Source organism: Myotis myotis, unplaced genomic scaffold, assembly GCF_014108235.1.
Source record: "Myotis myotis isolate mMyoMyo1 unplaced genomic scaffold, mMyoMyo1.p scaffold_m19_p_14, whole genome shotgun sequence".
NCBI classification, from domain to species: domain Eukaryota; kingdom Metazoa; phylum Chordata; class Mammalia; order Chiroptera; family Vespertilionidae; genus Myotis; species Myotis myotis.
Genome location: NW_023416318.1, coordinates 45,653,121 through 45,667,910, shown reverse-complemented (window position 1 = coordinate 45,667,910; position 14,790 = coordinate 45,653,121). Strand labels below are relative to the sequence as shown.

Here is a 14,790-nt window from a genome sequence, read left to right as displayed (position 1 = left end):
GAGGAAAGCTCGGGAACGCCGCCAGCCTATTGGTTTTTATGTGTGTCGCGTTAGGAGAGGGTCTTTTCCGCTGACCAATGAGCTCTGGCTTTTCCGCAGAGATCTCTGGGAGTTGTAGTCCATGTGAAAATCACGCAATTTCTCTTAAGAGGTTTATCGCCTTTCCTCACTTTTTATCGGTTTTCTTAGTCTAAGAAGGAGTCCAGGGGCCCTAACGTCAAGACGGTTTCTTAAGTATTTTGGGGGGAGATGGGGAGTCAGGGATGGGAAGGGGTTGAGGATCTATTTAAACTACAAAATTTTCTCAGAAAAATGTTGCGGGGTTTGTTTTTCTTGAAAAATGTTCTTATCTGTACACAAAATATTGTGCATCCCATTGAAGCCACCCCACTGACCTGTTCCAGTTACACATCCCTGTTCTATACGCACCCCAAAGTGTCTGCCCATGGCCGTAGCCCATGGACTAGTGACTTGTCACTAGGCTTCTTTAGACCGAGTTACACCCTTGGGAGAATGTGGGCCACACCTTGGAGCAGCCCGTGGGGGGTTTCAGATCCTGAGCCTCACAGAACAGTTGATCATCATCTTTCTTGGATAACACAGCCAACCCTCTTTCAACGACGCCGATAGCCTGCTGTCTCCTCCGTAACCCCGGGGAGGATGGGGAAGAACACCGCCAGGGCCTCTCCGCACACCCTTGCTCAGGCTCTTCTCCCCAGGCCGACCTTGCAGCGCCACGTGTTAGAATCATACCTTCACATCATTGTTGGAACAATGTAGCCAAGAGTTAGAAACAAAAAATTTAAAGTCCCATTCCTTCTTTGAGCAAATGCTACTTTTCCAAACGTCTCTCTAGACTCCTGGACCTCCTTTGGGTGGAGGAGGAACACAGGGTCGAACTCATTCATTCATCCCCAGCGCGGATCGCTCGGCGCTGTACGCGTCCCTGCCCATCCCAGTTTTAGCTCCTCCAGGGCAGCGATTGTCTTCATGCAAATGGTGTCCCGGGATGCAGTTCTTTGGCTTGAAAGGTGGGAATCCACCTGTGCGTGGGGCAAAGCTGCCTGGGATAGTGAGTAGGAACTTAGAGTGGGGGAGAAGGGTGGGCAATGAGCCTCCCTCCCTCCCCACCCCACCCCACACTCGAGCTTGCGCGTGCAGAGCCAGGCAGCCCAGCTGGGGCAGGTCCCTCTCTGGTGCTTCCACACGTTCCGAACCCCACTGAGTGAGCCCCACTAGTTAGACTTGGTTTCGTTGCTGGCCTTCCCCTAGTGTGTGGGAGCAAGTAGATTCCCAAGAGATAAATCTGGGTTGAAGGGATGGATGAAGGGATGGATATGCAGGTGAGCGGGTGGATGCGGGAAAGCCTGCATGCCTCCCGCAGCATCCTCCCGGTCTGCGGGTCCGTGCTCCTTAGCCTGGCTGGGCTCCAGAGCCGCGGGTCAGGGTCGCTTGCCCCGGGCCCCGCCCCGGCCCACCCCACCTTTCCTCGCCGCCCCCTTCCCGTGGCCCCTCCCCGCGCAGGTCCCGACTCCGCCGCACCTCCTCCGGCTCTGCAGTGGCGGCGGGGAGGCGAGTCGGAGCGCCAGCGGGATCGGGAGCCGGAGCCGAGCCGGGGTCGGGGCAGCAGCGGGGACCCTCGGAGGCGGGGCCAGTGGGACCGCGATGGGCGTGGAGATCGAGACCATCTCCCCGGGAGACGGTACCGGGCGGCGGAGCAGGGGGAGAGGACGGGTCCCGGGCGGAGCCGGGCGGGCGGGGGTCTGATTCGGAGGCGGGTGGAGGGCGCCGGAACGGGGGGAGGGCCTAGGATGGGGGCCACCCGAGGAGACCGCGGGCGGGGTCGTGGGAGGCTTAAGAGCCGGTCCTTGCGGTCCTCTGCGCCGGCTCGCCCGGGGGAGCGCAGGCGGCGGCGGGAGGCGGGAGGCGGGAGGCGGGAGGCGGGAGGCGGGAGACGGGAGGCGGGAGGCGGGGGTCTGCAGCCGCCACCGCCCGGAGGCCGCAACCCCCGCGCCGCGGCGGGAACGCTCGGTTATCCGCTGCCGCCGACTTCCCAGGGCCAGGTGTCAGCCCCGCTGCTCCTGCCCTGCGGGGCGAGCTCTGGAAACGGGGAAGGACAGGCTGTGGGGTCTCTGCCGGGGCAACTCCCCTCTAACGCGCCCCTTGCCCGGCCTGCGGTCGGTCGGCCGGCGGCCCCCTGCGGGCTGGGCGGCGCGACGCGGTGGGGACCCGGCCGGGCTGGAAAGGGAGCTGCCCTCCCCGCCCCTGCATCTCGCGGCGTCCTCCCCGCCCCACTCCGCCTCTCGCCAGCCTGTCCGCTCCCGTGACTCTCAGTCGCGGCTGCAGACCGATGGCCTTCAGATGGAAGGCTCCAGCCCGGACCCCGACCCGAGTCCCCGGGAGTCCATGGACCCAGCTGCGGCCAAGCCTCTCCCTGGAGGCCCCACCGGCACCTCTCAGTCCGCCGGTCCAAAACAGAACTCGCTCTCCTCCGTGTTCCTTGTTGTCCGCCTCTGGGATTGGCGCTGCCGGGCGTCACCCTCGCACAACGGGGTCTGCATGTGCCAGGAACAGCTGGCTATCCCTTTATTTTTTCACCAAAACTTAATTCAGACCGGAGCCCCCATTTCCGCAGGATTTGACAGGCAAGCTGCATGTCAGGCATTGCTGACACCCACCCCAGAAACGGGAGCGCCCTATGGAAGGCGGTGGTCCCTAAAGTCCCAGCTCTACCCAGGATCACGGGTGGGGACAGCTCCCCCACAAGGGAACCTGGGTGCTGCCTCCAGGAAGCATGTCCCTGAGGCCTGGTGGCCTCCAGGCAGCCACACAGCTCTGCTGGGGACCGGAGACCTCTCCTCCCTTCCCAGGCTCCGGGAGTCTCCTCTCCTTACCCGCCCTCTCTGGCCAGTGACAGGAGCATTTTCTCTTGAGTTGGGTGAGAGTTTAGGAAAGCCGGGAGACCTGGCTTCCTGCTTTCAGCCTGTTTTAAACCCTGAGTCGACCTAGCCGATCTGACTCAGTGGATGGAGCATCGGCCTGCGGACGGAAGGAAGGGTCCTGGGTTCGACTCCGGTCAAGGGCATGTACCTGGGTTGCAGTCTCGATCCCCAGCCCTGGTCAGGGTGCGTGCAGGAGGCAACCACGTCTCTCTCTCTCTCTCTCTCTCTCTCTCTCTCTCTCTCGCTCGCTCTCGCTCTCGCTCTCGCTCTCTCTCTTTCCCTTCCTCCCACCCCATCTAAACATCAATTGCGGGGAAAGGGGAGGGAATCAAATAAATGGGGAAAACCTCTGGTGAGGATTAACAACAAAACATAAATAAAACCCTGGGTCAAGGAAGCACAAAAGGGCTCGACAACCACGCTGTGTGTAACCCAGCAGGGGAACATGCAACTTCATATTTCAACACGTATGCCCACACAGTGCTGGGATGCCTGTCTTGATGAAGCCTCACACCAAGTTCTCTCAGGTCCTTCTGCTGAATATCTCCAGGCTCTGGTCCCCCTCTTGGTTCAGGCCTCCATCATCGCTCACCTGGATTTCTGCACAGCCTCCAAGTTGCAGCTCCTCCCACCTCCAGGCCCACTTCCCTGCCTTCCATCTGGCCTCCCGCCTCACTCCGACTCCTTTTCTACAACACAGCCTTTTTGACCATGTCCCTCCCCAGGCATAAAATATTTATTTTATTTATTTTTTTAAAATATATTTTATTGATTTTTTACAGAGAGGAAGGGAGAGGGATAGAGAGTCAGAAACATCAATGAGAGAGAAACATTGATCAGCTGCCTCCTGCACACCCCCTACTGGGGATGTGCCCACAACCAAGGTACATGCCCTTGACTGGAATCAAACCTGGGACCCTTCAGTCCCCAGGCCAACGCTCTATCCAGTGAGCCAAACCAGCCAGGGCAGGCATAAAATATTTTAGTGAAACTTCCATCTCCTTCTCCAGGCAGATGGTGAGATAACCTATTCTTTTTCTTTCTTTTTTTAAAAACAATTCCTTTTTCTTTTTTAAACCTTCATTGGGGATATGTTTATTGATTTCGAGAGAGAGAGGAAGGGAGAGAGGGAGAGAGAAACATCAATGTGAGAGAGAAACATTGAGCGGTTGCCTCTCATACGTGCATGGATGGGAGATCGAACCCGCAACCTTTTGGTGCACAAGGCGACGCTCCAACCAACTGAGCCATCGGCCAGGGCGAGATAACCTATTCTTACCGTCCATAGTAGAGTACAGTCTCTCATTACCAGTCCCTACCCCCACTACCAAGTTTTTCTCCAGTTTTAGCAAGCTGCCTGGAAGCTGTTAAACACACACCAGTTATTCAGCAAATAGTTGTTGAATATGGACTGTGTGCTGGGCCCTAGGGTTACAGCAGTGAACCAGACAGGACTCCCACGATGCTGACTCTAGGCCTTTGAGCGTGTGGTTCACTCTTCCCAGATGATCTCTCTTTATTTCCTCTGGTAAACTACCCATCTCTTAAGATCCCAGTTTAACCATTATCTTCTCCCTGATGCTTTCCCTGACACCCAGTCAGTTGCTCCCCCCCGGGGGTTCCCATAGAGTCCTCCAGGTGTTGGCTCAGTCCTTAGTCCCCCCAAGGCATTGTTATCCGGCCTCCTGGCTTTAAATTCCACCCAAATTGATACCTCCAGTGCACACTCTCCATCTGCCTACTTGCGATTTAAACTAAGATGTCTAATAGGCATCTCAAGATTGCCACCCGCATACCTGGGTTGTGGGCTTGGTCCCCGGTAGGAAAGCAGCTGATCAATGATTCTCTCTCATCACTGATGTTTCTATTTCTCTCTCCCTCTCCCTTTCTCTCTGAAATCAATTAAAAATCTTACAAAAAAGATTGATTTTTTTTAGCTAATCTCAGCTAGCATTGTGCTTGACTTCTCCTTCTCCCTCATCCTAGACCCCATCTCCACCCTTTAAGCTCCGCTTCCAGAATATATCTCCTATCTCTTTGGCTCTCTTCTGTGCTGCCACCACATTAATTCAAGCCATCATTGATTTCCTGTCTGGATTACTGCAACAGGCGCCTGACCGTCTATCCTACACACAGCAGCCAGAGTGATCTTATAAAATCTTAATTCAGATTATGTCATTCTTGCTTACAACCCTCCAGTGGCTTTCTGTTGGACTTAGAATTAAACCCAGCTCTGCAAGCCCTGGCATGGCCCGGCTCCTTCCCACTCATCTCGTCCTCCCGCCCTTCTTTCCAGTTCCTGGCCTCCTTTCTATTCTGCAAATGCACTGATCCTTTCCTGCCTCTGGCTTGTGCACTTACTGATCCTTCTCCCGCCATGGTTTTCCAGCATTTGCTCATCCTCAAGTCTCAGCTCTGAGAAGCCATCCTGGACCACCCTTTCTAAAATGGCCTGCCCACTGTCTCTCTCTTTAATTCATCTTTAGAGAACTTATCACAATCTGTAATTATCTTGTTTATTTGAGGATTATTAGTCCCCCTCCAAAAAGAGTGGGGATCTTGCCTATGTGGTTTACTGCTGTATCCCCCAAATCAGGTCCTGGCGTTTGGTAAATATTTGTGAATGATTGTGTTTATTCATCTTTTTTTTTTTAATATATTTTATTGATTTTTTACAGAGAGGAAGGGAGATAGTTAGAAACATCGATGAGAGACAAACATCGATCAGCTGCCTCCTGCACATCTCCTACTGGGGATATGCCCGCAACCCAGGTACATGCCCTTGACCGGAATCGAACCTGGGACCCTTCAGTCCGCAGGCCGACGCTCTATCCACTGAGCCAAACCGGTCTCGGCGTGTTTATTCATCTTTGATCACAGTCATCACCCTGCCTCAGAATCTACTTATTTATGTGTGTTTCCCTAACTTCATCATAAGTTCATACATTGCTCTGTTTCTGGCATCTAATCCAGGCCTGGCACATATAGTAGGCGGTCAGTGAAGGCCTGTGGAATAGATGAGGGAACGTAAAAGGAGCCATCAGAGTGAGGAAAAGAACCAGGAGAGAGTGGAGTTGAGGAACCCACGGAAATCAAGTTCCAATCAAGGCCAGAGAGGTGGTGTGGTTAATCTGGCTTACACCAGGCACAGAGCCAGAACGAGGGCCAGGGTCATCTTCCTGGGATGGACATTCACACCCAAATGTCCCAGGTGACGTTTTCTACCTTATTTGTTCATCTGCCCTCATGTCTTCTTGCAGGAAGGACATTCCCCAAGAAGGGCCAGACGTGTGTGGTGCACTACACAGGTAGGCCTTGCTCCCCTAGCCCTCATCAGACTGCCCTTCCCAAGGTAGGTCTCTCCTCTAACACTCCTCTCCAGAAACATCTGCTCCCCTGAATCAGGCCCAAAGCCAGCTGTTCCCCACTTCTCCCAGCCAGCCTTGTGGGAATGAGGAAGGGGGCTTGCAAGGTTAACCCCTCCCCACTTATACCAGCAAGTCATCCATGGTTCCTCGCCTCTGTGAGGGCAGAGTGGAGCCCTGGCCCTCCTGGTTCTGTTTGGTGTCTGGAAATCCCTTTGTACAGCTCCGGGAGCCCTGACCGTCCCTGTAGACTCCCTTGGCATCGTATGGTGTTATTAGAGGAGGGAGGCTTCCTCAAGACTCTCCCCCCCCCCCCCCGAAAGTCTATTCAATTCAGCCTGCTGTTATTGAGCACCTACTGTGTGCAAAATGCTGTGTTGGGCACTGGGGCTGTGGGGGGTGGGGGGTGGGAGAGGGCAGACAAGTCATGCAAGGCCCTGGTGCAGTGTAAGGGGTGGGATGACAGCATTGCTGTGGGAGCCAGGGGAGGGGCTGCGTCCCTGCTGACCCCTCTGGGATGGTCTGTATTGGAAGGGCAGGTGGGCTGTGAACATTCTAGATGGAGTTCCTGAAGACCGCTGGCAGGAAGAGCACAAGCAGGTGTTTGTTCCAAGGCAGGGGGGAGGGGGAGTGCTCTGCTATGCGACCTGCTTCTCAATGGGGCAAACCTGATGACAGCCACTTAGCAGACAACAAGGCCAGTTTAGTTCCTACGATGTATGGAAATGGGGCCATTTTTTAGCAGTTCTCTGGGCCAGTGTGAAGTGCAGGTTAATTCTAGACAGATACTGGGGATATTTTTCTCAACTGCTGTGTGGCTGGTCGCTGACGTCAGTGGCTGGAGCTGTGTTTTATCTCCCAGTGATGTGGCCTAATTACCGTGAGTCTTCTGGGGCCTCTGACCTGTGTAATCGATTTATCTGTCCTACATGTTGCAGACAGATCTGTACTTATCAAATTACTGAAACCACAACATCTTTCTGCAAAGACTTTTCACAATACATACAGAGAGCAGGCAGCATGCATTAAACACTAACCTCAGCTCGGAGTGGCTCTGGCTTGAGGAGGGACTATCTCATCACGGTAGATGATGTGGGACTTTTTGGTAAATATTTTTTATTAAATATAAATACAGTAGAGAACATAAATTTAAAATGTACAGCTCCATGAAATTTTCCAAAGTGATCACACTCAGGTAACCACCACACAGATCAACATATGCATTTCCTGCACCCCCAGGAGTCTCCCCTCTGTCTCCTCCCAGTTAGCACACCTCCCTGAAGACAGTGTCCTGACTTTGGTTCGCATGGATTGGTTTTGCCTGTTTTTGAATGTCATATAAATGGAATCAGAGTTTATTCTTGTGATAATCCTCACCCAAGGATATGTTTATTTTTAGAGAGAGAAACATTGATAGGTAGCTTCCCATCTGCGGCCCACGAGGGATGGTATCTGCAATCTATGGTGTATGGGACCACACTCCAACAAACGGAGCTACCTGGCCAGGGCTAGAGTGTGCACTCTTTTATGTTTGGCTTATTTACTCAATATTATGCCTGTGAGATTTGTGCAGAATGGTTGTTCTTTTCTATTTTTGTACCATTCCTTGCCTGTGTTCATTATATGAATACTAGAGGCCGGGTGCACTGCTGTGCAGGCGGGAGAGGCTCCTGCCACCGCTGTGCTCGCCAGCTCCACAGGGGAAGCGCACTGACCACCAGGGTACAGCTCCTGCATTGAGCGTCTGCCCCCTGGTGGTCAGTGCACATCACAGCGATTGGTGGTTCCACCATTTTGTTGATTTGCATATTAGCCTTTTATTCTATAGGATTATATAGGCTACTACACATTATCCTTTCTATAGTTGATGGCCATTTGGGTTGTTTATAGTTTTGGGTTATCATGAACAGTTTTGCTTTGAACAGCCTTGTAAGATTTCTCTTGATCCACATCTGTACCCATTTTGGCTGGCTATATACCCAGAAGTGGAATCGCTAGGGCATAGGGTTATGCCTGCTCAGATACTGCAAATAGCTTTCCAAAGTAGTTGTGCCAATTTCCACTTCCACCTGCAATGTTTGAGAGTGCCAGTTCTCCTGCATCCTCATCAACACTTGATTTTATCAAGTTTTGTTTTGTTTCTGGACCACTCTGGGTGCCCAGTGGTATCTCATTGTGAGTTTGAGTTGCATTTCCTAAAGTCTCATGAAGTTGTGCCCTAACCGGTTTGGCTCAGTGGATAGAGCGTCAGCCTGTGGACTGAAGGGTCCCAGGTTCGATTCTGGTCAAGGGTATATACCTTTGTTGTGGGCACATCCCCAGTAGGGGGTGTGCAGGAGGCAGCTGATCAATGTTTCTCTCTAATCGATGTTTCTAACTCTCTATCTCTTTCCCTTCCACTCTGTAAAAAATCAAAATATATTAAAAAAAAAAAAAGACTCATGGAGTACCTTTTCATGTACTTATTGGCCATTTGTATATCCTCTTGCCTGCTTAAATTCTGACCATTAAAAAACATTAGATTGTCTTTTGATTTATGAAGTTCTTTATTCTAGATGAGTCTGTTGTTGGTTATACCATTTCAAACATCTCCCATACTATGGCATGCCTTCTTATTGTTGTCATATTTTTAACAGAAGGTTTACGTGCAGAGGTATTTGAGAAAGGTGTGACCTGAATAGGACATGGCGGGGAAAGGGAAGGAAGTGGAGAGCAGAAAGAGGGTTATCAGGCAGGTGACAGCCAAATCCTGAAGTACGAATGGAGCAAAGACCCGTTGGAGGTTATTCCTATACATAAGTGAGACAGGATGGCGACTCGGTGAGGCCCCAGGATGGTAATAGAAATGGAGAAAATAGGTGATTCCAAAGATAGGAAGGACTTGTTGATAGGCTGTGTATGGGATAAGGCAGAGGAAAGAGTCCATGTTTCTTGTTTGGGCAACAGGACCCATGGGGAAGATTGGAAGAGGTTAGTGCAGAATAGGAATTCCATTTTAGATGCGTTGAGCCTGAATTGGCAACTGACTCATGACCACAGCTCTTTTCCACCTTATTCTTGTTTTCACAGGAATGCTCCAAAATGGAAAGAAATTTGATTCATCCAGAGACAGAAACAAACCTTTCAAGTTCAGAATCGGCAAACAAGAAGTCATCAAGGGTTTTGAAGAGGGTGCAGCCCAGGTAGGATGAAGATCCTTCTTATGGGGGATTTGAGGAGTTGGGATCTGAGCTCAACACTAACCCCACCTTATCACAGACCACTACTGCACACCATCTGGTTTCAGTCCTGGCTTTGTCCCCACCCTTTTTGTTGCCAGCATGATTCTTTTGTGTCACTGGGGGCTCTTATATCTCAAGCTCATCCCCTGGGTTTGATCAGAATTAAACTAACTGGGGGGCTTGTGAGCTACCAGCTGTCCCTGACCAAGGCAGCAGAAGAGTTGGGGTAGGGTAGGCCAAGGTGGACTTTAAAATAAAAAGAAATGCACAATTTCAGACTTGCAAAAACATTGCAGGAATAGTAGAGTTCCCATATGTTCCTTACCCAGCTTCCCCAAATGGCAACATTTTACATAATCATAGTACAACTAGAGGCCCAATACATGAAATTTGTGCAAGAGTAGCCTTCTTTCCCCCCGGCTGCCGGCACTGGCTTCCCTCTGGCACCCGGAACCCAGGCTTCCCTCCGGTCGCCGGCAGGAACCTGGGACCTGGGCTTCCCTTATAGCCCCGGCTTCGTCCAGTCTAATTAGCATTTATGCTTTTATTATTATAGATGATAAAAATCAGGACATTAACATTGTTACAATACTATTAACTAATCCATTAAAATTTTTGAGTCAGATATTTAGTATTTAAAAATCAGTTTATTCACATTTCACCAAGTCTCACTAATGCCAGGCCGGTCTTTTATTTATTTATTTATTTTTTTTATTGATTTCAGAAAAGAGGGAGACGGAGAGAGAGGGAAACACCGATGAGAGAGAATCATTGGTCGGCTGCCTCCTGCACACCCCACACTGGGGATGGAGCCCACAACCTGGGCGTGTGCCCTGACTGGGAATTGAACCATGACCTCCTGGTTCATAGATTGATGCTCAACCACTGAGCACACTGGCTGGGCACCAGATGGGTCTTGATGACTGCTGTGATGACCCCTGTTCAAGCTCTGCTTCCTGGGTCTGCGAAGCCATCTGGTGCTCCACTGTAGTTTTCAGCCCTCCCCACCTTGCTGTGCTCTAAGCTCAAGTTCTCTAATGAACTGCTTGCCACCTACTTGTGTGTGTGCTTTAGACGCCCTCTTTAGGAAGAGGGTGGGAACAATGATGAACAACGGAAGTGTTTGGGCCACACACTAATCGATAACCAGCAGTTTATTGGATGAATGAATTTGAGACTGCTTGGTGGAAGTTACTGTCCCACAGTCAAGTTTCTGCTCTTCTGAGGCAGAATCTGTATGTGTTACAACATATTTTAACATAAAACATATATGTGTGCCATGCATAAAATTCATCTCAGATTTTCAGAGTTACCACGAGGATGGTTTGGGAAAATGCCATAGTTACCTTACTTTTTTCTTTTAAATCAAGCTGGGTCCTCTTTCTCCTCTCCCCATCTGCCCCCATCCCTGCTAGATGAGCTTGGGGCAGAGGGCGAAGCTGACCTGCACCCCTGATGTGGCGTATGGAGCCACTGGCCACCCTGGTGTCATCCCTCCCAATGCCACCCTCATCTTTGACGTGGAGCTGCTCAACTTAGAGTGAAGGCAGGAACTTAAGGTGGCTGGAGATGGCTGCTGCTCACCCTCCTAGCCTGCTCTGCCACTGGGACGGCTCCTCCTGCTTGGGGCTCTTGATCAGTGTGCTAACCTCGCTGCCCCGCAACATTATCCATTCTCTCTGCCCAAGTTGCTCTGTATGTGTTGGTCATTGTTCACGCGCATCTTTGCTTGAGGAAACTTCGGTTGCAGATCAAAACATTTCAGGTAGTACATTTTGCGTGATGCATGTAATAGCCATTCTTGAGAACAGAACACAGATTTCTTGTTTGCACAATCTACACTGCCTTACCTTCACTTAAGCCAGACACATAAGGTGCTCAGACACGAAATGTACATGGCGTACACAGAGGGACTTGAGCCAGTTACCTTTGCTGTCACTTTCTCTCTTAAAAATTGTTGGCTGCTGACTTACAAACTGTCCTCTTTGGAAATGACATGTAAAATAAAGGCTCTGTGCTTGACAAATTCCTGTCCATCCTTATTGTAGATAGGAAGTACTTGAAGGACCACATAAGCCAGTCGCCCTTGGGAAAAATAGTGGAAAGGAGCCTTCCAAGTAGCCAGGAGAGAGAATAAATATAATAATTACAATGTGAGTACTGTACATGCTGAGCCTTGTTCTGTATATTTTAAAGTAAATTGGTCACCAATCCTCTAAGCAGCCCTACAAAGTAGGTATTATTTGCCACTCATCTCACAGGCTCAAGTCTCCTCTGAATAACTAAAAGAATATATTGTGTTCAAATCCCACAGCCTAGCAATCAAATGTGGGATTCCAGCACTTTGGGATCTTGTGACCTGTAGTTGTTCGGACTTAAAGGGATGAGCTCCCTTCACCCAGATGGAAAAAGAACATTGTGTGTCTGAACAAATGAAGGTGTGGCAGGCCTTAGAGCCACACTCTAACTCACATTAAGTTACTTTTGATAAGACTGCGATTCTGAGATTGTTTTCACATTAACTGCTTAGTTGCATCTAGATTTGTTCTAACTTACATTGGGAATTACTTAAGAGAAGAAACTATGTTTCTGCATCGTTTCCACATATGCTGTTTAATTTAATCAACATTAGCTGTAACTCACGGGAGTTCTCAGGTAGGTTTTAAATCAGCTGCTTATTGGTGTGCTCACCAAAGGAGCCTGGGCAATATGGCTAGGAGCTTTCTCTTTTCGTTGGCATAGTTTTTAAACGGAGTATTCTGTCAGCAATCTCTTAACTTGAGATTGTTAAGACTGAGAAGGGGCTGGGGACAGGTACTATTAGTTTCCTTCACAGACTCACGTCATATACATGAGGGGCGGGGGGTCTCATCATCTTGGATATTACTTCATCTACCCTTTTGTCTCCAGGAAGTCCTGGCTGTAGTCCTTGCGGAGGACTGAGGTGTTAAAAAGAAGCAGTCTTTAAGACGGGGAGAATGAAATGAGAAAGGGGCTGCATTGCTTTTAATCACCCAGTCCCTGGGTTCACTTCTACTGTAGAACTAGGCAAGCTAGAAGGGCTGCATTCACTCCTTTCTGGAGCTTTCCGTGATAACACAAATGTCTATGATAATTTCTGAGAACTCAGCCTGTTTTCTCATGTGACACCAATAGGATAACTAAAAACCACCGGAGGTGACCATTAGGAGTCATATAAAACAGCAGTCGCCAACCGGTAGTCTGCGGACTACTGGTGGTCCGTGAGGTCCGAAAGGTTGGCGACCGCTGATATAAAAGATCTCGGTCTAGATCAGGGGTGGGCAAACTTTTTGACTCGAGGGCCACAATGGGTTCTTAAACTGGACCGGAGGTCCGGAACAAAAGCATGGATGGAGTGTTTGTGTGAACTAATATAAATTCAAAGTAAACATCATTACATAAAAGGGTACGGTCTTTTTTTTTTTTTTTAGTTTTATTCATTTCAAACGGGCCGGATTCGGCCTGCGGGCCGTAGTTTGCCCACGGCTGGTCTAGATTATGTATAGCACAGGTGTTAAAAGGAGACACTCACTAAGAACCAACACAAACATAAAAAACTGCAAATACCTACTGGCTAGCACCTGGAAAGGACATGCCAGGTTTCGCAGGCCCCGCTCTATTGACGCTCTTAAAAGATGATGCAGAGAATCATGATACAGTATGCTCACAAGTCTGGACATTGTACCGAGAGAGCCACTGAAAGTTGTTAAACAGGAGAGTGACAATGAGCTGTCATATCAGTCATTTTCAAACTTCTGGTTAACACACCCTCGAGTCATACAACATCCTTCTTAGAAACTAGAAATTTAACCTCGAAGAATGTAAAGCAGCTCTGGCAGATGTGTGTGTACATACATATGCACGGACACAATCATTCCTTGCATCCTTAAAAGCAGTTTGAAAAACTGAGCCTTCGACGTCTGGTACAGAGGGTGAATTGTAACTGTATCCTCAGCATCTTAGCATGCACAGACCTGGCCCTGAGCAGGTCCTCAATATTTGTCCACTAAATTAAAGTTCTTATATCTTAACTAGAACAGGCCACAAAATTGCCAAACAGTTACAGAGAATTTTAAAAAATCTTCAGATCATGAAATTCAGCCAAAAGATATATGAAACCAAATGATGGACTGGCCATAATTGTCAATAGGAATTTCCCCTTGTTAATTTAAAACTACACTATTGGCAAGCCAGTCTGCCACTTAGACACATCATACTGTAAGTCTAATTTGTTTTCCCTGTACAAAAATGTCTTTTAGAAAATTATTTTTACACTTGTAAATACCTAAAGGCACACCGTGCATTACAATAATTGATATGGAATTCACAAAAGGACTCATAAGAAAATTACAGCTGTGGCTCCTTTGTCATGCCTGTCCTTAGAAATGACTCTTACAGTGCTTTCAAAAAGCACTCAGACATAATAAGAAGACAATTATTTCTTCATTTTCAATAGTAGGCTTTGAGAAGATAGTACAAAAGATATAATAGCCTGTTTTCTTAAAGTAATGATAGATTTCAAAGCTAAGTGCATTTAAAAGTAGAATAGCTGCTCTTTGTCCAGTTAAATGATTTAGTCCTTGTACCCTTCAAGTTGGTTTTGGGTTATAGTTTTATATTTATATATATACAATTAGCCCATGTTTTTCCATTTGGCTCATGCCTAAACTATCAAAAGAAAATTATAGCTAACTCCTCCAGGCTGCCAGACTATGATGAATGTGGTAATAACTATACTATTTCCATGCCACGAGAACTCATGATTATAAGGATAAGCATCACATATTTTTATATAGCAAAGATATTCTATAAACTAAAGTCCAAAATATACACAGACACTTATTAACTAAACAGAAAGACTACATTAATAAAATCTAACACATGAAACAACCAACACTACTTAAGCTGCTTGCTCTCAAATTTCTAACAATGTGCTGTTGTTTGGCCATTTCTAGAATAGAACTCTGTTCTAAACACAGGGTACCCATATCAACAAAGGTCTTTTGGTTAACTGTAAAGTATTATTCACATGTACTGGCATGGTTAATAACTGGTTGATGTTACAGCAACTTCTTAATGTCAGCTTTTTATTCATTCAACCAACATGATGAGCTTTGATTTTCTTATCTGCAAAATGGAGATACTACCTTCACTGAGTTATTATGAAGATTTCATTAATAGCCATTCAATAAATGACGACCCTCTTGCAAGTTCCCTGATGGCTAAGCTCTGGACTGCACA

At 48.5% G+C, this 14,790-nt stretch overlaps 1 protein-coding gene across 2 annotated transcripts; it reads left to right on the top strand.

Annotated features, from left to right (window-relative positions):
• The first annotated feature begins 1,530 nt into the window (after positions 1-1,530).
• FKBP1B (FKBP prolyl isomerase 1B) lies at positions 1,531-12,847 on the top strand. Of its 2 annotated transcripts, none has more exons than XM_036335211.1 (4): positions 1,531-1,702; positions 6,203-6,250; positions 9,377-9,489; positions 10,944-12,847. In XM_036335211.1, the coding sequence occupies exons 1-4, from the start codon at positions 1,666-1,668 to the stop codon at positions 11,070-11,072; spliced, it is 327 nt and encodes a 108-aa protein (XP_036191104.1). In that variant the 5' UTR covers positions 1,531-1,665; the 3' UTR covers positions 11,073-12,847. The 2 variants fall into 2 exon arrangements, with proteins under 2 accessions (XP_036191104.1, XP_036191105.1); XM_036335212.1 differs by having other exon boundaries at positions 10,899-11,086.
• Positions 12,848-14,790: the final 1,943 nt, after the last annotated feature.